The 26,897-nt window shown below is 50.7% G+C and overlaps 1 protein-coding gene across 3 annotated transcripts in view; it reads left to right on the forward strand.

Moving 5' to 3' along the window:
- The window catches only part of MYLK (myosin light chain kinase), a 123,124-nt gene that overhangs the window by 28,101 nt on the left and 68,126 nt on the right, over window positions 1-26,897 (forward strand). For 2 of the 3 annotated variants that reach the window (XM_019652518.1, XM_019652524.1), the window contains 6 exons: window positions 3,828-3,965; window positions 5,606-5,803; window positions 6,495-6,744; window positions 14,850-14,921; window positions 15,371-16,533; window positions 23,734-23,850. In XM_019652518.1, the coding sequence (XP_019508063.1) occupies window positions 3,828-3,965; window positions 5,606-5,803; window positions 6,495-6,744; window positions 14,850-14,921; window positions 15,371-16,533; window positions 23,734-23,850 (1,938 nt within the window). Of the gene's footprint in view, window positions 1-3,827; window positions 3,966-5,605; window positions 5,804-6,494; window positions 6,745-14,849; window positions 14,922-15,370; window positions 16,534-23,733; window positions 23,851-24,228; window positions 24,306-26,897 lie in introns of those variants that run through there. The other variant, XM_019652531.1, reaches the window with a different exon arrangement.

Below are 26,897 nucleotides of genomic sequence, written 5' to 3' on the forward strand. Positions count from 1 at the left end.
TGACTGTGTTATCAGCAGTTTAGAGGAGAGAACAATGAGGCTTAGGTTGGGGAACTTACTTCAGCTCATGCAGCTAGAGCTATGAGTTTAAAGCACCAGTGTGCATCCGTCTCTTTTTATTTTATCTGAGTCCACACAGGAGTGAGCAAAAACTGATGCATGGTGTGTAGGCCACAGATGAGCTAGAATAATTTGTTTGGCTTTGCAAATAAATGGAACACATAGTGCCCTTTTGGCCTGGCTTCCCCTGCTCTGCTTTAGCACTTCTTCCTTGTCAAGGGTCTAGGAGGTAGGTCAGCAGATACTACGTTTGCCCTCGTGGAGAGTTCACCATGGGTACCACTGAAGAAGGCTGGTTCCCTTGGAAGAGACAGTCTCCGGAACATCTTGGCCTTACCCTCGGAAGGCCTAGGTATGAGCTGCAGGTCTGTCTGTAACAGGCACTGTGACCTTGGGCAAATCACTTCACCTGCACACACCTGGCTTCTCGGTCAGTGAAGCAGAAGGGTGGGGTTGGGCTGGGGTTTCAGGATTCTATTAGGATTGCTTTTCTCGGGCCTCCTAAAGGAAGTTGCTTGCCCTAAAATTGAGATCCTCAGTGGCTCCTTAATCCCAGCACAGAGTATGTTTGTAGGAAGGGTTGGCTGGTTTTCTCTTCCTGTAAAGAATTTAGGGCAGTTGAATGACTTAGTCATTCATTAGTCTGGATTCACAGTCACTCTAGGCCCATGTGACCCCAAACTGAGGTCTGGGAACAGATTCATTCTGCAGTTACTCCCAGTCATGTCTCTCTTCTTGCTGCGGGACCTTGGGGAAGGAAGAACAGGGTCAGGAGCCCATGGGTGATACTGAAGCTAAATGCCTGCCCCAGGGCTGGTTCCCACAAATGCAGTCACTCTCCTCTCTCCTGGCGGGAGTGCCGTGAAAGTTTGTTCTCAATTTACTTTTGATATATTCCATGGTATTTTTAAGCAACGCTTTTGTATTCCCAACAGTATTTGCCTCAAGTCACATAAAAATGAATCTGTAAACTTTGGATGAGGGCCCAGTCTTCATTTGTCCTGCCACTGCTGATAATAAACCCACCAAATAACTGAGCCCAAATGGATAGGTGTGAGTCAGCTCCCAGGCCAGCCTCACATACAGTAAGTGGCATCTTTGATGGTCTGAATAGTCTGAATAGTCATACAAAGTATTTTCATGTATTATCTCTAAAACTCCCGAAGTCCTGTGATGATACCATTATTACTGTTATATATAGCTGAGGAAGTTGAGCTTTGTACAGAAGCAGTGACTTGCCCAAGGCCAGAACCCAGCTTCAGACCCTGGATTTCCAGTGGCTTTCAGAGAGCTAGTGAGCAGTGGCAGGGGCAGGAGGGGGATGCAGGCAGTGTCCAGGCCACCTCTCAGGAGAAGAAGGCACAGATATGCTTTAGTCCCCACTCGCAGAGACCCATAGGGTGACGTGGCTTTCCCAAAGCTTCAGGCCAGGACACTCGGCAGTGGGGAGACCCAACTGATTAGGGGGGCCAAAGAGGAGCTACCACTGCCTTGAAGGAGAGGGAGCTGGAGTTTCTGAGGTTCCCGCAGCACCTAGGAATAAGAGCGTGTATGCACGGAGCTCAGAGTAGCTGGGGACTCTGGCTGAGACAGCAGGGAGGACGCCGGACAGGCGAAAACATTTTGTCCTCAAGCCTTCCCAGTCTGTACAAGACAGGAAATTCCTCAACTCTCCGGAGGCAGCCTGCTTTCCTGGACATTGCAGCCCAGTCGAAGAAACGAGATCTCTGCATTTTCAATAGCGGGCCCTCCAGCCCACTCNGAAATCAGGAAGGAAGTGACCAACGGAATCACCCAGGGGCCAAAGCTGAACAGCCTGGAGACTGCAGCTGACAGTCAAAACTGTTCCAGCACCCAGAGAGGTGGCTCTCCTGCCTGGGTCACAAGTAGCATGCCTCAGCCCCTGAAGGAATCCAAGCTGGAACCATCCGGGGACTCACCCCAAAAGGCCCTGAGGACCCCCATCCTGCAGAAGACTTCCAGCACCATCACCCTACAGACCACAAAAGTCCAGCCAGTAGCAAGAGCACCGGTCTCGGGGCCCCTCTCTCCTTCTGGAGAAGAGAGAGAGAGGCCAGCTGCTCCCCCTCCAGCCACCCTCCCCACCAGGCAGTCTGGCCTGGGAAGCCAAGAAGTTGTGAGCAAGGTTACTACCAGGAAAATCTCCATGGAGAGCCGGAGGGATTCAACATTCCCCAAATTTGAGAGCAAGCCCCAAAGCCAGGAAGTCCGTGAAGATCAAACAGTCAAGTTCAGATGTGAGGGTGAGTAGAGCTAACTCAGGTCACTGGCTCCCGCAGTGTATGTAGCCCCTGGGTGGCCGCTGCCTTCCTTCAGCACAGTGGTCTGAGCTTCCTGTATCCACCTCGGATCTCCTCCAGCCTGGAAGCCACCTTACAGGGGTCTTCCTTCAGGAAGGACTCAGTCTAGTAACGTCCGTTATTCTTGAGGAACACCCAGCAGTGGCCCACGGCTCACTGTTGGATAGAGCATCAGCCCTGTGCCCTCATTCTTACTACCTAGAGGGGAAAACTGGCCATCACCATCACGGGCCACAGGGTCTCCTCTTTTGTCCCTTCTGCTGGCTTTGGCTCACCTAGAAAACTGGCTGTCACCCTGTATTCCTCCTCCCTGTGGACCCTGCCTCTGTCTTGGGATGTTGACTTTTGTGGAGTAGGGGGTTGGGTAAGAAAGTGGACCAAAGCTGGAGAGTAGCTGCACACCAGACTGAGGTCTTCCCTCAGGTTCAGCTCCCCCGTCCCCACCCAACAAGTGCAGCGTGCTCTCCAGGGGCCTCATGGCCTTCCCCTGGCCCTGTAGTTTCAGGGATCCCAAAGCCCCAAGTGACCTGGTTTCTGGAAGGTTCCCCCCTGAGGAGACGAGAAGGCACCATTGAGATTTATGAAGATGGCGGGGCCCATTACCTCTGCCTGCTGAGAGCCCGGACAAGGGACAGCGGGAACTACAGCTGCACAGCCTCNTATGAGGGTTCCAGTTGCCTCACATCCTCACCAACACCAGTGTTTGAGATGATCAGTCTTCTTAATTTAGACATTCTCATGAGTGTTTGGCTTTCTCGAGATGCTTAAAAATCTCATGAGATGGCAGTGGAGCATCATGCAGTCGTAGAAAACAGTGAAGAAGCTCTTCAGTTCTGTTCCATGAGAGACATCAAGATACATTGCTAAATGAAAAAGCAATACACAAAGCCAATCATTGTGTATACTGTGCTTTTTTTTTTGAGAAAAAAGATTATGCCTGTTTGCTTATGCGTGTTACACACATAGACCATCTTTGGCAAGAACAACAAGAAACTGAACAGTGGTCGCCTCTGGAGATAAATGCTTGATAGACAGGGGTGAATGGGAGACTTTCCATGTACTCTCTGGTACCTTTTGAATTTTGTGTCATGTGAGGGTGTCACTTATTCAAAAAAGTAAATAAACTTTAAGAAAAAAAATCTTATAAAATGCCAAGTATTGCCCCACCCCTTGAAGTTCTCCTGGGCAACCAGGGCCTAGATTGGACATGGCCCTGCAAGGGCCTCATTTGTTCCCCACTTATCAGGCAAGAGCATGGTCATGCCAAGCAGAGAAAACAGCACATCTCGTTCATGGTGATCTCCAGGGCTCCCCAAACTTCTCATCTATCAGCAGTCAGTTCCTGGTGGGAACGTGACCCTGACAGTCACGTGGCAAGGGGTCATTTAGTCTGTGTTTGTCAAATGCATGAATGAATGTTCACCCATTCTATTGTCTGCCACACAGAAAAGAAAAGTGACGGGAAGAGTGCGTATCTTCTGCCCACGGCTACTGGCAAGCCCGTCGCACCCCTCTTCTTGCAGGGCCTCTCTGATCTCAAAGTCATGGACGGAAGCCAGGTCACCATGACAGTTCAGGTGTCAGGTCTGTCTCTGCATCTCTCTCCTCCGGGTATATGTGAAAATGGACATGGCTGCAGCATGGGTGTTGCTCTCTGATGTCCTTTTCAGATCATTGACCCACCAGAAAATCAGCAAGTGGCTGTGAGTCAGTGGAACCAAAGAACAGAGCCTCTTGGTCCCTTTTGTCTGCTTTCTCTGAGCATGATTTTTCTAGATTCAAGGTTAACTGGTCCAGGGGAAGACGATGGCCACAGCTAGAGGAGTGAGGGATTAATGTGAAAACAGTGTGGCCAATGTCGCTGGGAGATTTCAAACACTGGTGCAAAATCAGACGATGTGAGAACGTCCCAATTCTTGGAAGATATTCTCAGTTGCTCTATTCAAATTTTAAGGGGAGAAGATGGAGCAAAGGTCCTAAAACAGAGACAGGGTGACAAGACCATGTGATTGGCAAGCAACACAATGTGAGATGTCACGATCCTTGCTAAAAGCCAGCAAGAGACACCTGGGGAGTCAAGTTTCCCATTCATTAGAAATGGTTGCTGGCCACTGATCGGTCTCTGACAGCCTGGAGGCTGCCCTCCTGGGTCTTGAGTTCCCCTTGAGCTACCGAAGCAATAAAATGGGCTGTGAGAGATCCTGTGGGCTCACGGTTTTAGCCATCCTCGAGTGAACTTCCTGCTACTGCAGGCTGGAGTGAGTCCCATGACAGTCCCAGGCAGAGGCCTGAGTCCCCTCCCCTGTCCACACTCCTCAACTTGACAGAAATCAGAGGTGCTATGCACCTGGCCTCCAGTCGTGTGCTGGCTAACCCACTGGAGACAGATGTGGTCTCCTCTCTCTTGGAGCCTCTCCAGAGCCTGAACCACTCAGGCTTCTTCAGCAGCCATCCTGGGCCTTGCTCCTCTGGAAGCAGAACATATCAGCTCAGCCCTAACCACAGAGAGAACCCTCACCGGTGGCCATTGTTTTATGCCCCAGCACATTGCTAGAAACCACCCAGGAAACTAGACTAGTAAAAACTGAAGATGCTGTTCACCGTGAGCTGTGTTTAGAAATTCTGGATGCACTGATGCCCATCTTCACCTTCAGACAACATTGGTTTGGTAGCAAAATGAAATGCAACTGAGCTTTCCTGCTGGTGAAAATGGACAAGCGTGTTACCATGAAGTCACATGACGTTGCCTGGACACGCCCGCCCCGTGTGAGGCAGCACAGAGCAGGAAACACGTGTACCTCCAACCCGGTCGTCCTGTGACGACTCAGTATCATCAGGCAGTTTGAATTTGAATTTTAAAAACCATCCTTTTTGGGTTTTCTTTTTCATCTCTGAGATTGTACCTTTTCACTTCTGAATTCTTTCTAGCTTCCCCAAATCTGTTGTTAAATAATTATAATCAACACACATTGAGTACTTTCTTTGTGCCGGATACTATTCTAATCTGCTATTCTAGTGGGCTCCTAAGGGGGCTGCATGAACTTACTTAATCCTTCCAATAGCCCTATGAGGTAGATACGGTTGGGATATTTTCTGGATGGGGAAACTGAAGCATAGAGTTGGGTCAAGTATTTAGTACAGTGTCACAGGACTGTGTGCTGAATTGCCACATGGCCCAGGGAAGCAACTCCCTGACCAGTGCCCTGCCCTTCCTCCACATTCAGGGAACCCACCCCCTGAGGTCATCTGGCTTCACAACGGAAACGAGATCCAGGAGTCAGAGGACTTCCACTTTGAACAGAGAGGCACTCGGCACAGCCTGTGTATCCAGGAGGTGTTCCCGGAGGACACGGGCACTTACACCTGTGAAGCCTGGAACAGCGCCGGAGAGGTCCGTACCCAGGCCGTGCTCACGGTGCAAGGTAAGGCTGACCAGCGGCATGGGCGGGGGACAGGGGGTGGTGCTGCCATGGTCTCTCCAAAAGCAATTTGGAGGCAAGGAAACCATAGGAGCCTACTTTGTTCCCACCATGGACCCTGTGCTCTCTTGGTCCCATCCCAGACCCAGGGGCCAGCTCCTCACCTTACATCTCAGGCTCTGGCTGAGTGGGGCGGCCCTTGCCTGCCTTCTGAAGTCCCTGCCCTCTCTGGTGACAGCTGCATAGAGTGCTGGGAGAGCAATCACATAATACACATTAACAATTTGGCAGATAGCTTTTGATGTGAGTTGTGGGCCAATTACGGTTCTTGCCTTTAGAGAGCCTCCATTTAAGAGGAGAGACAAGTGATGTGCACATAAAGCCAGTGACAGCTCTTAATCATCACATGTGATGTAGATCATTCGTGCCCAGCCTAGTGCCCTGTACCTTCTGGGCTACATTCCCTTGCTTTGGATATGCAAATGCATGTTAATATTATCCTTTGAGAATGTAACCAAGGTGGATTTGCCATAAAAAAGATACGCTATATCTACATAGCCAGTAAAAGTGGTTTCTGGACAAGCTGTTATTTGAATAGCATGCTGTCTTCCACCCTTCACCACCACGGAGAACTGAGGGGACTCTGTCTGCTGAAAGGCCTCCCTCTCTAACTCAACCCTTCGCCAACTTCCAGAGCCTCAGGATGGCACCCAACCCTGGTTCATCAGCAAGCCTCGCTCGGTGACAGCTTCCCTGGGCCAGAGTGTTCTCATCTCCTGCGCCATAGCTGGTGACCCGTTCCCCACCGTGCACTGGCTCCAAGAAGGCAAAGCCCTCTCCAGTGACACCGGCCACTTTGAGGTGCTACAGAACGAGGACGTGTTCACCCTGGTTCTAAAGAATGTACAGCCCTGGCATGCCGGCCAGTATGAGATCCTGCTCAAGTGAGTCTGCATGTCCTGCCCTCCAATTCCTGCTTCCNTGTGATCACAAAATATGGTGAATGCTGCTGCCGAGTGCCATCTAACAGAAAAGCAGGGATCTTCAATATGGGAAGAGGTGCGTCAAACCTTAGTAATAGTGTGTGACAAGTTTCAACTTGTTCAGTTCAACAAGTCAGTCAGGTGTGAGCTACAGTTGAGAGAAGGTGTGTTTTAAGTGTGCCATAAATCATCCTCCATCATTACAATGCTCCGTGTCACATATCGCTTCTGATATATGGCAATTTCTGTCAAATAAAAACATTACAGTGTGTCATCCACCTGATTCATCATATCTGGCACCGTACGACTTCTGTCTCTTCCCAAAAGTCAAAATGATTCAGGACATTGAGGCAGCTACAACAGCACAACTAAAGACACTCACGAAAGAGGACTTCCAGAACTGCTTCAGAAAGTGGCAAGAATGGTGGGATAAGAGTGTTAGAAAAGAGGGAGAGTATTTTGAGGGGGATTAATGGCAATGTGTCTTTTACTGTAATAATTTTTTTTAATTTAAACCTTCACTGTATTGTTTGATCACTCTTCGTATTTATGGTACTTGATTTGAAACTTCACCCATGAAACCATTATAATTTTAAAAAACAACAACAAACATCCCCCATCACCCCCCACATGCTTCCTTGTGCCCCTTCACAATCCATCCCCCCAACTTCTGCCCCAAGTAACCACTGATCTGCTTTCTGTCACTATATTTTACATTTTCTAGGATTTATATAAATGGACTCATCCAGTATGTACTCTTTGTCTNCCCACCATCCCATGCAGGAGTTGAACCTTGTTGTTAAGAGCACCAGCTGAGCCATCCTGCCACCTGTTGGTAGCTCAGTGGCGGCTCAGCTCAGGCACAGCTCACTGGCCCATGTGGGAATCGAACCAGCGATCCTGTTGCTCAGAGCTTGCGCTCCTAACCAACTGAGCCACTCGGCCAGCCCCACTTACAAATATTCTTAATCTTTGTTGTTATCTTCCCCATTGTAGGACAGGCCTGGTCCTTTTTATTTTCTCTCAAAATGGAACAGTGTACCAATAGCTAGCAACTCAGTTTAATGACGGAGTGAGTCCGTGAGTGGTAAGTCATTGGCCAGTGGACCAAGTACCAAAGCAATAGACCTGTTCACTTTAAATCTTTACTCCTAGGCTAGTAAATCAAGGAGGCTCAGCCCTTCCTGGATTCCAGAGAGAAGGCCTTCTCTGGGCTTGGTCTCAGCAGAGCAGCCGAACGAACAGCTGTGGGAAAAACCTGGGGTATATTTAGTCTGGCCCCATTTGAGCCGGGCAGCAAGTGTGTCGCTGGGTCCCAGGGACCCCTCCCTTGCTATTTGTGTGCCGCAGCCAGGGCCTGCCCTCCCTAAACGAAGAAGGCTCAGGTTCCCTGAGGCACCATTGCCATTGAGGGCCTCGCCTCAGACCCTGGCTCTCCTAGCCGTGCCTCAAACCAAAACCATGACAGATGACAGCTAGAGCACAACCCCGCTAGAGTGTCTCTCTAGGGTAACCAGCGACTCTGGGCATGCACGCAATGACTGAAAACTCCTGTGGCATCTAGGTGGCCAGCCTGTGTTCTCAGGACAGTGGAGGGAGGTCCCAGACCAGGACCCTGTTGGTCATGTCAGCCCCAGGACCTTAGGAAAGGCCAGCTTCCTTCTCTGAGCCTTAGCTCTCTCCGTGGTAAAATGGGACACAAACTCTTTCACATCACAGGAAGTTGAGAATAACACTGAACAGAGTCACGCACATGCTTTAGAATCTTGAAGTGCTAAACTTTGTAAGGAATTGCCACAAGGCCATCTCATTGGCGCCTGTCCATGCCCTTTCTGATCTCTGCCTGATTAAATGTGAATGTCCTGGTTTGGGGGACTTTTCTCATTGTAGTACTGTCAGATTGAGTTCGACCAACCATAAAGGTCAGTTGGGTTAGGAAAGGCACAGAACATTTATTTTGATACTTATTATGTGCCAGATATTGTTCTGACTGTTTTACATATGTTATTCTTTTAATCATCTAAAAGTCCGGCAATATTTATCATGCATGATATGGATGATATATATACAGTCCACTTATCAATATTGTATTATCANTTATTTCTTGCCGTGTAACAAATTATCCTCAAACTTAGCATCTTAACACAGCAGTTGTTATCTCACAGTTTCTATGGCTCAGAAATTTGAAACAGCATAGCTAGAGGTGATTTGGGGGTCAGGTTTTCACATGAGGTTGCAGTGAAGATGTCAGCTCGAGCTGCGGTCTCTGAAGGCTTGACTGAGGCTGCAGGATCCACTTCTAAGAAGGCTCACTCACAGGGCTTGTGGCAGGAGGCCTCAGCTCCTTACCATGTAGACCTCTCCATAGGGCTTCTTGAGTATCTTCATGGCATGGCCGCTGACTTTCCCAGAGCTTGTAATCCAAGAGCAAGAAGGAGCTGGAATCTGCAGTGTCTTTTATGACCTAATCCTCAGAAGTCACACACCATTACTTCTGCTACATTCTATTGGTTAAAAGTGAGTCACTAAGCACAGTTCATACTCAAGGGGAAGAGAATTAAGTTCTGCCTTTGGGGAGAGGAGTATCAAAGAATTTGTAGACACTTTAAAACCACTCCAGGGAGGTTAACTATCCTCATTCTTTTTTTTCCTCCCTGTCAAGACCTTTCTAGATTACACAGGAAGGGAAGCTCCGTGAACGCACACTGCTATGTTCCCAGTGCCTAGAACATGCCTGGCCCACAGTCAGCATGTGGCAACCACTTGTTAAATGAACTCGATCCAAAAATGTTCTACTGCTTTTAAAACGCTCTCTTAAAATTCCATGCCAGCCCTGAGTTGATGGAGACAGAACACCAGCCCCTAGGGTTGGTGGCAACATGGAAGAAGAGTATTTGTAAGCACCTTGACCCTGAAAATAGGAGGCTGTGCCACATCCTGGGGATGGTTGGACCTGTCCTGGCCCAGGCACCTGGCCGCTTTGCAAGGGGCTTGCTCTCCTAGATAAATCATTTCCCCGTCCTGAGCCCATTATGTTCAAGGCTCTGTGGCCACATTCTAAGGCTGCTTCTATGTTGGAGCATTGTTCCTATAATAACAGCAAAAGCTACTATGTGCCCCATCCACTTGTGTCCTTTCTGGGCATGTGCTTTATACTTGTATCTGTTAGCTTTCGCTGCATAACAAACCACCCCCATACTTAGTGGCTTAAAAAAAAAGCCACTGTTATTTCTTAGGAATCTATGGATCTGCTGGGAAGTTGCGCTGAGCTGGGCAGGGTTCAGCGAATCTCAGCTGAGCTAAAGACACCTCTGTGGTCAGCTGATGAGGCGGTTGTGGGCTGCCTGGTCATGCTACTACCATGAGCGGTATGCTCAGAGCACACCAACAGCCGTCGCCTCATGGCTGAACCAGTTCCTCTCAGGAAGGCAGATCTGCCTCCAAAAGAGATGATATACTCTTCTCCTAGACCATTACAAATACTAAAAACCGATTATATGTGAGAATAAAGCTTGACTGTATGGAAGGAGTAGAGCTTTGAGACAATATGTTAATCAAATCAGACATCCTAAAAGAGATGAGCTTTTTGTGGCATTTTGAGGAAACCAGGCTGAGTCTTGGCAACAGAGTAACGTCTTGGCTTGCCGAGGGCCTGCTGGATAGGCTGAGTAAGAAAGGGTAAGGAAGAACAAAGCTCAGGCTGTGGGAAGGTGGCCAGGCCAGCATGGAGGGTTGCACTGGGAGGTCGGCAGGCAGACTGTCTGGGCCCAGCGGGGGATAGTCATAAAACTTAGAAATCCCAGCTGGAAGGGATTTCAGAAGTGATCTAGCTGCCTCTTCGTTTGATAATGGGGGAAACTGAGGTCTCAGGGTTGCTTGTGGCCACCCACAGGCCAGTAGCAGAGCTCCGCTTGGAACCCTAATCTCTGTCTTTAAATCAGATGCTCTTCCATTCCCTGTTTCTCCCAAGTGCACTGGGAACTTGGGGAACCTGGGAAATGGCGCTAGAGTCCCCACCCACGCAGCCCTTGCCCCTTTTCCCTCCCCAAAGTCCGGCCTCTTCATTCCTTTGGGAGGCTGGTGCCCTGGCCTTGGCTCTGTCCCCAGCTGAGAAGGAGCAAGTCAGTGGAAAGTTCTCCTGGGTGCCAGGGGCCTCGCTCCTCTCCAGCTTTCTCATCCTGACAAAAGTCAGACCTAAACCCAGGACGAAATGCCTTTCAAGAAGGAAGACTGGATGGTTGGGGAGAAGTCAGGGTGGGAGGGCGAGGGACCTTAACTGTCCCTGCTAACGTGGTGGGGTAGGTCCGGGTGGGTGGTTTCTACCTCCCCTTCCCTTCCCGGAACTAAAAGGGGGAAATGTCAAAAAGTCAGCTGCTCCACATCCAGCTGAAATATTTGAAACATTGATACTCTCCAGGAAATTAGTCCTTTAAACTAATTTGGCATATAAAATTCATTCCAGAGGTAGGTGATTCAGAGCGGGACAACCTCCAACGCTTTCTACCCAAGGAGTGAGCTTCTTATACAGGGGTTGAGAGGTGAAGGCAAAAAGGGCTCTGTGAGTTTGTAAAAGGTGCAGCTCACAGGGTGATAGCCCCATATCCTCTGTGGCAGCACCTGGGCTGGGTGTGGGGCAGGGGCCTCATCCTCAAACTCAGGCCTGACTTTGTCACTGAGCTTTGTAACTGAGCATGTGCAGATACCAAAGATGACCCCAAAGGCTGGTTAGATTATCTGGTGTGTGGATCCCAGCCAACAGGCCTCTCAGACCTTTGGAGGCTTTAAATGAACCATGATTTGCCTTAAATCATGGTTTTAAGTTTATGACTTACGAAAGTTTATGACTGAAGAAATAGTGACCCCCCCCCAGGCTACCCCAAGGGCTGATCCACTTAGTGGGCCAGCCATGGGATCCCAAGTCCACAATCCGTCTGCTCTTCAGACTGCCTGGGTGCCTCGGGGTGAGGCCTGGGGGTGGGGCTGAGCAGCAGGCCACCGGGGTGCCTCCCCTCCTTGAGAGAAGGTAGTGGAAAACAACAGGAGCCCTCTCCTGCTTCTCCCACCAGGAGACAGAGCTTACTCCAGCTCAGCAGACAGGGCGCCCCACCATTTAAAGCCTCTGAGGAGTTTGGCTGGGGTAAAGCAGGGCCATCTGGTCAGTGTCTGCTGCTGATTTTTGCATCTGGGCTACGTGCTACTTGTGACAGGAGGAAACTCAGCAGAGGAGATGTTGAAAAGAGCTACTGAGGAAACATGGCCCTCGGGCACCCTGTCCTCCTGCCCACACCAACCCCAGGCCCCATACCCTGTGCCTGAGAGAAAAGTGGGAAAAGAATGGCCTCATACTGGCCAGCACCCTGGCAAAAGTGGGGAGCCAGGGGCCTGGGCCTCACCCCCAAATGACCTCCCATGATTATTCTATAAGTTGACCCAAGCCCCATAAGCCTCCTGCGTTAAGTCCTCAGGGTACTGTGAAGGCCTCCCAGCCTTCCCAGGGCCTGGCACAAAGGAGGCAACTAGCTGCTCTTTGTTGGGCAAAGGAGCACCCTGGGCCCTCAAACTCCCCAGACATGAGGCTCCCTAAACTATACATCTGTGCCCCTGAGAACCTGAGCATTGAGGAAGGTGGCCAAGAAGGGACTCAACAGATAAGAGGAGGGATGGGGAGCAGCAAAGATCAACCTCTTCTTGCTTCAAGTGCCCGGGAGTCAGCAGCAACCTCCAGGAGCCCCGACAGTCATCTTCCATGCCATGAGCTGCCAGCATCTGACCCAGAGCTGGCCCTCCTCTGGGAGGGAGGCCAGGCAAAGCGAGGCAGGTACCCACATACATTGAAAGAGCTTCATGAACACGTGCTCAGAGGTCTGTCCACATGGGGTGGTTTGTGCATGGCACATGTTCCCAAACACAGACTCCCACCAAACACTGTGAATCCATGTGTGTGCTTGATCTATACACACACATAGAGACACACACAAATACACACCTATCCCAGAACAGATTTGTACTGATGAGCACTGTAGGGCTGAGTAGGAAGGTCTTGGATTCAGGTGGGCCACTTTCCCCACTAGTTAGTTCTGTGGCTTTATTATTCTGTGTAAATTAACATTTACAAGGTCCGACAATCAAGTTCACAAACTCATCCTATAAAAAGTGCTGCATATCAGGGGCCGGCCGAGTGGCTCAGTTGGTTAAGAGCTCGCTCAAGAGTTTGAGCTCTGAGCAATAGCGGTTTGATTCCCGGCCCGAGCTGAGCTGCCAACAGGTGGCAGGATGGCTCAGCTTAAAAACGAACAAACAAACAAAAAGTGTTGCATACCTCATTGCTGACTATCACTACGGTCACTTTCAAAGTACTCCCCTTGGGAAGCTATGCACCCACACCAGTGCCTAGTCTACCATTCAAAACAATTTTGGAACTCTTTTTCTGGAATGCCCATCAGAGCTGTTGTCATATTACCCGTGATATCCTGAATGTCATCAAAATGACTTCCTTTCAATATTTTCTTTATCTTTGGGTAAAGAAAGAAGTCACTGGGGGCCAGATCAGGTGAGTAGGGAGGGTGTTTCAATACAGTTATTTGTTTACTGGCTAAAAACTCCCTCACAGACAGTGCGGTGTGAGCTGGTGCATTGTCGTGATGCAAAAGCCATGAATTGTTAGTAAAAAGTTCATGTCGTCCACCTTTTTCACGCAGCGTTTTCAGCACTTCCAAATAGTAAACTTGGTTAACTGTTACAAATTCATAATGAATAATCCCTCTGATACCAAAAAAGGTTAGCAACATCGTTGCAACAAGTTCGCGAACTTAATTGTCAGACCTTATATAAACCTCAGTTTTTTTACCCATAAAAATGGTGCTGACCCCAACCTCACAGAGCTGTCATCAGATCAAGTGAGATGGATTATGTAAGGAACCTGTTGCAGAGCTTGGCACATCTGTGGTAGGAAGAGAGGCACATGTCTGCACCACACAGTAAGATGGCCCCGGGTAGGGGAATGAATGAGAAACCCCAGAGTCCCGGCACTGCCCTGCATAAACTACTGAGCCTGCTTTCCTTACCTTTAAAATAGGCTTAATGGTGCTCTATACTTCACTGGGATGTTTGGGAACAAGAAAGAACAGATGTGAAAATCATGAAAGCTGGAGGGTGCTATATAAAAGGGGTGGTTATTATCATAAAGAGCTGCCTTTGGCTCTCAGGCCTGCCACCACCCCTTCCCCTAGTCTGAGCAGAACCTCTGGGCTGGGCAGAGCTCAGAAACGCCAGCAGATGGCAGCCTTGTGGGGGCCTGAGGGCTGAGCTGCTACTAGTCCCCTGCAACACAAATAGGGTTTAGCCTCTCTGCTGAGCAGAGGGGGCCTCAGCCAGTCCCACACTAGCTTGGGGAGATGGAACAGTTTTAACAGTGGATTAAAGAATTTGGAACCATCCCCACCTGAAGGAAGAAGAACCTGTTAGGTTTTCAATACCAAAAGTTCTGATCTGAGGGCATTAGCCAATGGGTAGGGATTGGAGGGTGTTTTCATTTCATGAGCAGGCAAAGTGGAAGTAGCAGATGCGGGGACACTGTGAGGAGAGAGAAGTAACCAGCTCTGTGTGAAGGAAGCACAGAGTCAGACTCAAAGTCACTGGCCAGCTGATCACAGCCACACAATCTAGAGACCAAGCAGCTCCAAAAGCTTTCAGTAGGTTTAGGCTTTTGTTGATTGAGGGACTGATTGTGTCGTTTTTGTAATATATTTGCAGAAAAGTATCCCTACTGTGGATGCCTACCTTAGCTGTTGCCCAGCAGATTCATCTTTTTTTTTTTTTTTCCTTTTTAAACAAGAGCTGGGAAAATGAAGGGTGAGCCCAAGGGGAGGGGAGGGCCCTGCCCTAAACCTAGGTCTGGGGTGAGCATGTTGGGGTCACAGCTAAGCCTGTGTCCCCATCTTCCCTGGAGCCAGCACCCAGCCCGTGGCCAAGTTTCTGCTCGCCCTTCCCTGGTCACAGCCCTCGGGCTGAGCAGGCCCTCAGCCCAGAGAGCCTGTGGATCTGTACTGGTCCCTTGAATTCTTCAGGAACCGAGTTGGAGAATGCAGTTGCCAGGTGTCGCTGGTGCTACAGAGCAGCCCTGCCCAAGCCCCGCTGCGGTGAGTGCCCCCCAGGAGTCGCCTGGCCAGGCCCCATGCCACCACCCACCCACCTTCCTCCTGACCCCTGCAGGCCCAGCCCATCAGCCGCAGATTGTTTGTATCCTCCAGCTGAGGCTGCCTGAGCCAAGAGGGAGCAATTGGAAGGAGAATGAGGGAGGGAGAGCAGGGGAGGAGAAGGGGGTGAATTTTATTTTTTTTATTTATTTTTTTTTTTGCACACACCCTTATAAGGCTACTGAAGTCATTACCGATGTAACAAACCAACTAAGCAAGCAAGCGCCTCTCACCAATGTTCCCTTCTATAAACATAGCCTGGCCAGCCCCCACTGGCCCTTCCTCCTCCCCTCTACCCTCCCTCTCTCAGGGATTTGCTCTCCCCTGACGTTTCTTTCTTACCCAGCCCCTTTTCCTCCTGCTACTTTCCTTTTTTCCCTCACTGGTTGCAGGGGGAGGGAGCCTGCCAGCTGTGAGGGCCTCTGCAGCCGAGGAGTTGGTGCTGATGGTGGTGGAGACTGCTATGGGACCCTGAGGCCCGGCTGGCCAGCAAGAGAACAGGGTTGGCAAGAGGAAGAAGACGGTGAGGACGTGCGGGGGGTGCTGAAGAGGCGCGTGGAGACACGGCAGCACACGGAGGAGGCCATCCGCCAGCAGGAGGTGGAGCAGCTGGACTTCCGTGACGTCCTGGGGAAGAAGGTGAGTACCAAGGCCGTGTCAGAAGAAGACCTGAAGGAGATCCCAGCCGAGCAGATGGATTTCCGTGCCAACCTGCAACGGCAAGTGAAGCCAAAGACTGTGTCCGAGGAGGAGAGGAAGATACACAGCCCCCAGCAGGTCGACTTCCGCTCTGTCTTGGCCAAGAAGGGGACTCCCAAGACCCCGGTGCCTGAGAAGGTACCACCTCCAAAACCTGCCACCCCGGATTTTCGCTCAGTGCTGGGCAGCAAGAAAAAATTACCAGCAGAGAATGGTAGCAACAATGCTGAGGGCTTGAATGCCAAGGTAGCAGAAAGTCCCAAGGCCGTGGGCAATGCCCAACCTTCAGGGTCTCTGAAACCCATGGGCAATGCCAAGCCTGCTGAGACCCCAAAACCCATCAGCAATGCCAAGCCTGCTGAGACCCTAAAACCCATCGGCAATGCCAAGCCAGCTGAGACCCCAAAATCCTTAGGTAACACCAAACCTGCCGATACCCTGAAACCTATGGGCAATGCCAAGCCAACCGAGACCCCAAAACCTTTAGGCAATGCTAAGCCTGCAGAGACCCCAACACCCCTGAGCAATGCGAAACCAGCCGAGACCCCAAAACCCTTGAGCAACGCCAAACCAGCTGAGATCCCCAAAGCAGCAGAGAAAGAAGAACTCAAGAAGGAAGTTAAGAACGATGTGAACTGTAAGAAGGGGCATTCGGGGGACACAGATAATGAGAAAAGACCAGAGAGCCTAGGGACAGCCCCAACTTTCAAGGAGAAGCTACGAGATGTCCATGTGTCAGAGGGCGAGAAGCTGCTACTCCAGTGCCAGGTGTCCTCTGACCCCCTGGCCACCGTCACTTGGACGCTGAATGGAAAGACACTCAAGACCACCAAGTTCATCATCCTCTCCCAAGAAGGTAATGAGGACGGGGGTCGGGGAGGAAGGGACCTTTGTATGAGGGTCACTGTCAGCTCATTCAGCCGTGGTCTTACTGATTGCTGCTTGTACCCCCAGAGACCCTGTGCCCCCTCACTGACAGGATAGGTGCCCCCACTCAGAGTCCTTGGGCACACGCTCCGTTACTGAGGAGTGAGGGTGGCAATCTAGTCCTGTGGCACATGCCCAGGTCTTGGCATCTGTCCAGCAGTGCCCTCACACAACACCCCCAGCGGTGGGCTCCTCAGAGCATATGGGGACCTGTGCTAATGCCCCACAGCTCTGGCTCAGAGAAGGCTTTGTTCACAGGCTTGGATATGGGGGCACAGGGGCTGAAGCCGACTAGGGGCTCTGAGCTAACAGCTCCTTTTGCAGCAGCATTTTGGGTTTGGTGGTGGGATGGCACAGGACTGTAATTTAGGGTCAATAACAACTTAAGTCTTGATAACATTGTGGGTTTGACGGGACCTCTGGGGGAGCCCAAAACCCCAAACAGCCCCTACAGCACACACTCACTGGCAGACAGAGCTGCTTGCTTCCTAATTTGGATGAGACTTTTGTTTGCTGCTATTTCACATTCTTGGGTGATGGGGAGAAAGGGGGGGCGCTCTAAATCCTGCCATCTGGGGCCTTTGGGGGTCTGGAGTGTTCTGGTGGGCCAGTTTATACCTACAGAAGTGACGGGGGTAAGAGGGCTATTCTCCCTGGACCCTCAATTTGGTTTGAAATGTTTTTTGTACATCCCAAGCCTGGATGGGAGCTCCAAGACCAACAGACTTCCCACTTCCCACTCTGGTGGCCAGCTCTAGAACAGAATCCCCCCTGAGCTTGAGGCTGATGCTGGCGGCTATAGGAGGGCAGGGTACAAAGCTCCCCGGGGAAGTGGCATTTCACCTTGAGGGGTAGAGAGCAGCCACAACAGAGGCCTAAGAGGACGGGTCCTGTGAAACCCAGATCAGCTGAGATGTCAGAAATACTCTCCCCACTGTGTGGCTCTCCACCCCGTCCTCCAATTGCACCCCCTCCACTCCCTCCCTCACCCCCCGTCCCACTTGCTTCCTTCCTCTTAGAAAGTAGAGTGAAGTACTTGAAGATAGCAGTAGCCCCCTCCGCTCACGATGAAGTGTCTCTCTCCTCTGCATCTCAGATAGCAAATCCGGAACCATTGAGCATTTTTACTGTAAATGCTGAAGGAATAAAGAAGAAATGGACCCGGAGAGAGAAAAAATGTTATTTTCTGCTAATGTGTTGACCTTTTTCACATGGATATCCCCCGATTGGCTGGGTCCTCCACAAGTCACCTCATCTAGCCCCCTGCCTCCGCTAGTTCAACCTGCCCATAGCCGCCCCACAGGTGGGCATGGGGATTACCATGGTGGGGTGAGATGTCCAGGGGAGTAGATGCCAAGGCCTTCCCTGTCACTTCCGTGGGCCCCTCCCAGTTGGGAAGTCTTTGGTAAAACTAATCCAAAACCTTGACCAAGAGCATTTCCCAGGTTACCCCGTGGTGATCTCTCTGGGCAGAATGGAGGGTGGAACATGTGTAGTCACACAGGCCTGCACAATGTGAGGTCCATGGCAGTACCAGCCTCAAGAAGACTGATGTTCGGACAGCTGAGGGCAATGCCCAAAGCCATGTCGTTGCTCTGGGACCTGCATGGGACCTGCGGGGCCAGCAACAGCCACTTATAAACAATCCACTCCACTAAGCAATGTAAGCCGATCTCAGCCCTGGTCTCCAAAACACACCCGAGCCATTAGACACTGGCCGCTCCTGCCCAGAGGGCCTGGAGTCTGTTGTGTCTGTTGTGTCTAGTGGTCACTGAGTGTTAAAGGGCATAGAGACCTGGCTACTTCAGCATCACCTCCCCCAGAAACCATCTCAAAGGGACAGTTTCAGTCCAAAGCAGGGGAAGGAGAAATAATTAAAAGAAAGTCAGCGCAAGGAAAGGACAGAGAGACACTGAGAGGGAGGCGGGAGGGGGTTATGGGGAAGACACCAAATCCAACTTGAAAAAATATTCTAAATATTTGGAATTCTCCTTTGAAAAATAAGCATAGCTGGCATTTAATGAACACTGTGCCAGACACTGTCCTAGGCATCTTACACTTTTCACTCATTTAATCCTCGCACCTGCCCTACTGTCCACCTAACAGAGAAGTTAAGTACCTTGCCCAAGGCTGCACAGCTAGTTAGTAACCGAGCTGGGAATTGAATGCAAGCGTTTGAGTCCCGATGCCTAGACCACTATACTATGCTACCTCTGAGTTCATTCTTGTTAGCATGGCCGCACTCTGGTGCAGCTGAGAAACCTTTCATGATCAATCGGCTCTCCAAGGGCATTGTCTATCAAGGGAAAATGCTAATGGCTACTCCTCAACACGCAACAGTTGTCAAGAGGCGGGAAGGATGGTGGCACCCTCTGGGCTTGCCAAAGTTCTGGTTATTTTCCCTGCAGCGGAGGAAGCAGACCCTGAAACAGGCCTGTCTGTCTTGCCATGGTAGGGAGAGTGCCTTGTCTCAAAATACCCGCCCCACTTTCTGTCCACCACCCCTTCTTCAGAGCTTCACTATCCAAGTTTTCAAGATCCTAGGTTAAACGCAGACCCAGGAGAAAGCCTATCTTAAAACATTCTCGGTGAGCACTTCAGCAGGTCCCCACCGCAGGGAGTAGGGCCCTCAGAGAGGTGTAAGTGGGTCTGCTCTCAATAGAAAGCGAGGACACACACGCACAGTGATTAAACTATTCCAGTCAAGTGCCGATGATGAGCTGCTGGGAGCAGAAGGAGAGGGAGCTGAGTGCTGGGGCCGCAGGGAAAGCTGGTGGTGAAAGAGCTGGCCCTTGATCGGAACCTTGAAGGCAGGCCAGGGCTGGCAGCCGGGAAGAGGGAGGGTGTGCGCTTCGCTACAGGGGCACCGCAGCCGCGAGGCAGGCCTGCTCACAGCGCAGCCTGGGCTGCAGAGGAAGGCATGGCCTCGTCCCACCCTGTAGCATGCTAAGAAACTCTATTTCAAAGGCAATAGGGAGCCATGTAAGAGTTTGGAATGAGGATCAGTGTACACAGAGCTGGGGTTTAGGGGCTTTTGTTGACTCCTTGCCCAAAGACAAGTAAGGAGCCTACTGAAAAGTTTGGGGAGAAAGGTGATAAGGCCTGGATTAACAAGGTAGCCATGGGCCCAGACAGGAAATAACTAGTTCAAGAAGCAAGGACAGAATTAACGGGACCTGTTGCCTGGCTTGGAAGGGTGGGAACCGAGGGGTAAAGAAGAGGAAGGAGTGAACACCACTAAGCCTCAGTGTCAGGGCGGCTAGGGTCACAGTGAAGGGATCAGTAGAAATGAGGAAGCTGTGGGTTGAGGTGGTTTAGGGGGGAAGATACGGGGTGGGGTGGGTGTGGCTGTGTGGATCTTCTGGCCCTTCACCCCCCACAGCATCCTCTCCACCGTTACCTCCCGACTTGGAACCCTTCTTTCTCCACTGCACTGTGCCCTGCGCTGTCTTCTTTTCTAAGATCAAGGTTCACTTCCTCCAGGATGCCTTCCCAGACTCTTGTCACCAGCCTTTGTCCATGAGAGACTCTCGTGCTCTCCTCCCCCAACATCAACGTGTATGTCTGCGAACCAGCTGCTTAGTGGGTGCTCTGTTTATGTTTCAAGGGGGCTTCTCTGAACCTGTGGCTTGGATGGGGCTTGAAGCCCACAAGCTCCCCAAAACAGGATTATATCCATCCCACTTAGTACCAGGGAGAGCAGAAAAGGAGTGATGGCAGTGCAGTCAGTTGGAGTGTCTATTAATTCTCGGAGGGACATGGGGAGGGGTCCTTCCTGTTCCTATATCCCCCAGAGCTGCAAGGTGCATGCTGTTCACTTACAGTGTCGGGCCTGCCCTCCAGGCCTGCAAGGCAGCCACACCAGACCTCTTCTGGACCTGCAGCAGTGCTCCCCAGGCCTCAGCCCAGTCCCGGGAGACCAGGGAGCCACGCGGGCTCTGTGCTGCCCCTGAAAGGAGCTTTCATCTTTGTGCCTTGGTTCCTGTCCCCAGGCCCGGCTTCTCTCCTGGCAAACATTTCTCCCAATCTAATAAGGAAGATTCATTTTTGTTGCCGTTGTTAACGGATGATTCATTTTTAATCGTTTTCAGTGTGGGATCTTGCAAAAGCTTTTCCAAAACCTGTGTTAAGTTCATCCTACAAAACACAAGGATTTACGTAGCACCCATGATGTGTGAGGCACTGTTCTAGCCCCTTTTATTGTAGGCACAATCCACTCATAAAGAATTCTGAGTTAGGAGTTCTTTCTTCCTTTTAGAAACTATAGGCATACCTTGGACGTATTATGGGTTCTGTTCCAAACCACCGCAGTAAAGCAAGTATCGCAGTAAAGCAAGTCGTAATTTTTTTTCCGGGAAAGGGCCTTGCCTTCAATTTGTTAAAAAAAAATGCAACACCTGTGGAGCGTAATTAAGCAAAGTGCAATGAAACGAGGTATACCTGTATATTAGTTTTTTCAAGGTAGGTTATGTTTGATTAAATGTTCATGACTTTCTTTAGCATAGCTCTTACAAGATCACCTGCTACAGAAATGTGCCTTTGTCATTCTCAGAATGTCAAATATTTTTTTTACTGTGGCTGCATTCCAGGCCCAGGAAAAAAGCATTCATAGTAGATAAGGTCACTGCCCTCCGAGAGCGAGTGTGGGAGATGGGCATAGGTTTCAGCAGTGGCCTTGAGAGACATGTTTTGATTAAGATGAACTCAGGGCTTGGAAGAGGTCCATCTGTGCCTGGGGGGCTTAGGGAATGATATGGAAGGTACCATCCCTGAGGAGGTGACCTGGAGCTGAGTCTTACTGTCCAGACACATCAGGGGAACCGGGTCAGGAGGCCCTGCGGACTGAGGGCAGCCTCAGGGCACAGCCCCACGGACAGTTCTGGCTGAGCCTTTCACTGGACTCCTGGTTCTATGGTGACCGCTCCCATCCCCCTCACCTCCCTCTCAAAATTCCCCACCAGGCTGAGGCGTCTCAAAAAAACGCTGGGAAACGTTCTTTTTCTTCGGGAGGTCAGGAATAAGCTGTCCCACAGGAAATACCAGAGTCTTCAATCTGGGCTAGCTGAGGCTCCAAGCCTGCCTGGGGGCCCTCCCCCAGCCCACGCACACGGCCAGGGGTCCAGGCTCTGAGCGGCTTGGAAAGGCTGCCTGCTCTGACTCGTTCCCTGGTGAGGGGGCGAGGGCTGCAGTCCAAATGCTCCACTTGTCCTGTGGTCTCACTACTGTCTTCGCAGTTTGTGCCATTTTGTTTTGAGGCTGAAGGCAGCTGGGGGCCTGGAACTGGAAGGCCATGCAGAATTTGAGCGGGACGTCCATTGGGAACCTTCGTGTGAGACTGAAGGGAAATTGCAAGATGGGGTCTGTTTCCTCTAAGCCTCGAGTTTGGAGGCTACAGGTCACCTCTGCCCTCCTCTGCCCTCCCAGATGAATGGAAATTTCTCCTTCTAAAAGATAGTTACCCCCATTCCTCAGTCCTGTGCCTCACAATTCATGCTGTCATGATGGGCTTTCTAAAAATCTAACCTAAATCTTTTCTGTGGCAGTTTCTGCAAATTCTGTCTCCTGTAGTGAAAGGGATTTTGACCCATTGCCCTCCCCTGTGGGAGAATGTAGTGAGGCCTTTCCCGAGATGCAGGGTGTGTATAAGGGCTTGCAGACCAGCCATCCTGCCTGAGGTGGTCAGTAGGACTAAGGTCTCCCTGTTTAAGACATGCCCGGGTACCAAGAAGTAAAAGGAACTATCATGCCTCTGCTTTCTCTTTCAGCCTCAGTGAGGCTCTTTGGGCAGAATTGACATTATCCTTCCTCTCTCTGAATATTCTTGTATTTGTTGGTCAAGTCTGTGCATCTGTCCAATGGGGGTGAGGGAACTTCCTGAGATCAAAGGCCCTTTGGGAGCAGTGCCTGTCGGCCTTGCTTGTGGCCATGCCACCCCACCCATACACTTGGGATGCACACAGTTCTGCCCACCCAGGGCCAATGGCTCGTGCCAGGCAGCCAGGGGGAAAGGGAGGTGGCCGAAGCCCGTGGCTCCAGGCAGCAGGATGCACGTGGCTCTGGCTCTGTCCCTGTGTGATGACTGCTGCCTGGACAACGGGCAGCTTTGGGCCCAACGCCATGCTGTTGGCTTGTTTGTGTATCTGAAGACAGGAACTAGGGTACTGATTGCTGTCTCCCAACCTGGCCCAGCAGGCCCAGTCCTCAACTGGCCTCTCCCACATGAGGGAAACCCCCAAGGTTATCCCCCAGAAAAGGAGCCAGCCATGGGTTGGGAGACCCAGGATGGGCAAGAACCAGACCCCAGACTCCTGCGTATGCCCAGCCTGACTCCTCATGCTCCCAACCAGGCCAGAAGAGGTTTGCTGGGGCGGGAGTAAGGCCCGGTTAAAGTCTGTGGGGAAACAAGGCCATCTCCACCCCGCTCTGAGTGAGCAAAACAACCAACACCGAAGTGAGGCAGCCCCAGAGTGCCCCTCTGCCAGCCCAGTTCCCAGCATTGGCCGTGATTCTCAGCTCAGATACCTTTCCTGAAAAGCCAGCTCCAGGCTCCCAGGCAGCCGTCACCTTCTTCTCCCAGCAAACCTTCTCCCAGGCCATTGCCCCCACGGGACAGGGACTCCTGCCCTCCCCCACCCACCTCTTTGTTCAGCACTCCCTTCCCTAAGGTGCATTCCCAGAATCACTGCTGTAAGCTGGGCAGAACCCCCTCATCTGCCACTGTTCCTAGCACAGGTCTGTAAACCTGTGCCTGTCTGCTGTTTCTGTCTCGGTGGTGTCCCAGTGCGCATGGCCTATGTCCATCTGCTCCTTCCATTGTATGAGACGGCAGAGGTTATTTCTCTCCCTTTTCTATACCTTTTATTTTATGTCCTTGTAAAAGAACTCTCTGGAAAGGAGGGGGTAAACACCAGGAGGGAGTATGTTTAGGGATCGGTCATTTTGGATGAGGGTTATCAGCAGAAAGGGCCCTGGCTTCGGTGGGGAGAGGGATTGGTTCCCACAGGGTCTCCACTTCCGGGCTCCCAGAGGCCCCCCATGTGACTCACACTCACCTGCTGTGCTTCAGGTTCCAGGGCAGGTAATAGACCCATACCTGGTCCACTCAACAGTTCTTCTTCTTCCTCCCCAGGCTCACTGTGTTCCGTGTCCATCGAGAAGGCACTGCCAGAGGACAGAGGCCTGTACAAGTGTGTAGCCAAGAACAGCGCTGGCCAGGCCGAGTGCTCCTGCCAAGTCACTGTGGACGGTAGGTCGTGCCCACCCCTCGCCGCCACACACAGGGTCCCACTTCTCAGACATCCTCCCTGTCCCACCAGACCTGGACAGCACTGCACCTAAGGCTACCATCCCTACCTGAAGCATTCCTTTTGCGGGTGTCAAGCCATCTTTTCCCCAAAAAAGTGGCAGGAAGGAAAGTGGGAGCCCTACTGGATGGCCCTAGGTGGCCTCACAGCCCCGCCCCTGGCTGGGAGGACGAGCTGCTCACCTTGCCGTCTGCCCTCCCCAGTCCTGGCCTCAACCCACGGGACCTTGTTGAACAGGGAAGCTGAGCACAGGGCAGGAGGAGAAAAGACACACCCACAGGAAAATGACTGCATAGTATTTTACAAGCCGCAACAAACAAGTGTCAGTGCGGGCAGGACTGGCCCGTGAGGAGGAGGGAGCAGAGTGGGATCCATGTGGGGAGACTTCATCCAGGAGGTGAGTTGGGACTGTGTCTTCCTGTAGAGGGGACAGGGCTGCCTCTGCAAAGAGGAAAAAGTAATAATAGTGCAGCAGAGGCAGAGGAAGAGACACTGGGGCCAGAGAGGCCTGCCAGGTCTGCGTGAGGCTTCCGTGTGGGGAAGGGGCAACATGGAGCTGTGAGGAGCTGCGATGTGTCCTGAGGAAATGCAGGCAGCGTGTTTGAGACTCTTCTTGCTCCGCTCTGTGTGCAGCTCAGAATTAGAGACTTCAAAGTGGAGCAAAGAGGGGAAGCTTTCTGCGTGAGGTTCCCTGGCCCATTTAGGGCCACGCCAAGGCCAGAATCCCACCTTGGGCCTCCGTCCCGTGCCCTTTCTTTGTATTTGTGTTATTTGCTGAGAACTGTCAAAAAAGGTGGTTCGGGAAAAAAACGAGTTCTTGCCCTTGAAATGCCTGGCTTGTAACCATTAGCGACACTAGTTAACTAGTGTCCGAAGAAGGCATCTTAAAGACCTGCTTTGTTGTCCTGACTGCTGAAGATGATCACTTGGGCTCTAAAATCCTAACCTATTTCGTTGCCGTTCCCTGAGATGGTAGAATCTTTGTCCCCATTCTGGGTTTTATCATCTGATCTCCTGATCACAAAAGCCGAGATCTGCGGTACATAATGAATGAGAGAGAAGGACGGAAAGTCTTACAAAGAAATACCTTTTTTAAAAAAATACACACGATGGCAACACAAATTAAATTCTCACCAACCAACAGTAAAGCTGCAATTGTCAAATAGTGTGTGTCTCCCTGGAGAATGTGAATGTATTTGCCACAGGGGCTCTGAGACTAACGGAGCAGATTTCATGGGTTACAGTGTATGGTCAGTTCAGGGAGGGGCTTGAGACACAGGCTTTGAGGTTCTGGGTGGGGCTGCTGCTGCTGGTAATTTCTGTGTGTGACCTGGGCTGTCACCCACCCAGGCAGATCCTGCTTCTTTCTATACAAGGTGCTGCAGTTTAAAAAAAAAAAAAAAAAGTGTTTCTGGGAACTTGACCCCAGAACCCTATTTCTGACAGCCCCATTGCTCATGTGGGACCCATGCTGGTTCTAACCAATCTATAAGGAAGTTCATTCAGCTAATGAGATTATCTCCCTGCTTTTGCAATCCCTGGCCTCTCTGAGTCCTGTTTACACTGCTAGCTGAAGGCAAGACAGCAGTTCATTCTCCTTATCTGCAAAACGTCAGCACCTTTTTGAGAAACGGCAAATGGTTTGTTTTTAAAACCGAACTTTGTTTTCAAAATAAAATTTTCTTTGCCCCTACAGAATACAGTTGGGGATTTTTTTCTTTTTTAAAAAGTTTCAGGGAATCCATTCTGCAACTTATGGGGCTTTTAAAATTGCCCATAAATAGGTCTCCTTCTAGTTCATTCTCTTACTCTCCCCCCTAATCTTGATGACCTTCATAATTTATCTCTAGTTCCTACAAAAAGGCCTCTGCAGGGTTTGGCCTCAGGCTGTAGATTGGGAGCTGGGTCTTAGGAGAAAAGCTAGAAAAAGGATCTGAGGGAGATCAGCTGAGACAACAGGACTGACTTCTCAGTTGGGTTTGGTTTAGTTTGTTTTCAGGGAGAATAAGGGCAGCCTCCTTGGACACCCATTCCTCTCCCTGTTGCTATACATGGAGATATATTAGTGTCCTACATGCAGGTGGGCTTCTTGCCACATTGAGCTTGATTTTTCCATCAAGAGCCACCTCTGGGCAAGTAGTAAAGGACTGCAGCCTCGTGAACTGCTCCTCTGCCACCTTTGAGCACTTTTTCCCCTCCTGTGCTCTACTACGCTGAATAGGTTTCCTCTCCATGGTTGTCTCCTGATCTCCGCTCTCTCCACTCCCCAAGGCAATAGCATCTAACTCAGAGATCCCCTTGGGTCTCTTTACCCTTTGAAATTATAGACAACATGTTGTGTTTGTGGATTAGAGCATTTTTCTGAAGAGACGATCCATAGTTTTCAATTAGATTCTGAAAATGAATCATGAATGAAAATACATTGAGAAACTACTTGCCATATGAGGTAGCCATGACTGAATTTTCAAGCCCGGTCACCATGGGATCTTCCAGTCTCTCTCCATCTGCAGCTGCCTGCCTGAGCTCTGGATAGGACCAGTTCTGCATTTCTCCCCAGGAGCAGTAAGGTCCCTCTTCACTAGGGGTGGGGAATACAGCTGATGCTGCTGTCAGTTTTCCCCCTGACATCGCTCACTGTCATTCACCCAGCCTGTGCCAAACATCATTAAGACTATATATCTATGGCCAATATAATGATATATTTTAAGACCTTATAAAAATGACTTGGACTCATTGGCTGTTCTGTGTTAACCACACTACTGTTGCCCTCTTACAGTAAAGACAAAGGGAGGTAGCCCTTAGGATGCAGCATAGACTGCTGTTTTAATCATGATGTTTGAGTGTCTTCTCTCAGAAAATGGGTGCTCTTGCGCTCTTTCTTGATTACAGTCGCACTTCCCCTCCTTCCAAGTGTGGCTGAAAGCCAGTGCCAGCTTGTACCACAGAAAGGAATTAAAGCCTAGAGTGGGTAAGGACTTGCCAGAAAACT

This window comes from Hipposideros armiger, unplaced genomic scaffold (genome assembly GCF_001890085.2).
Source record: "Hipposideros armiger isolate ML-2016 unplaced genomic scaffold, ASM189008v1 scaffold_8, whole genome shotgun sequence".
NCBI classification, from domain to species: Eukaryota; Metazoa; Chordata; class Mammalia; order Chiroptera; family Hipposideridae; genus Hipposideros; species Hipposideros armiger.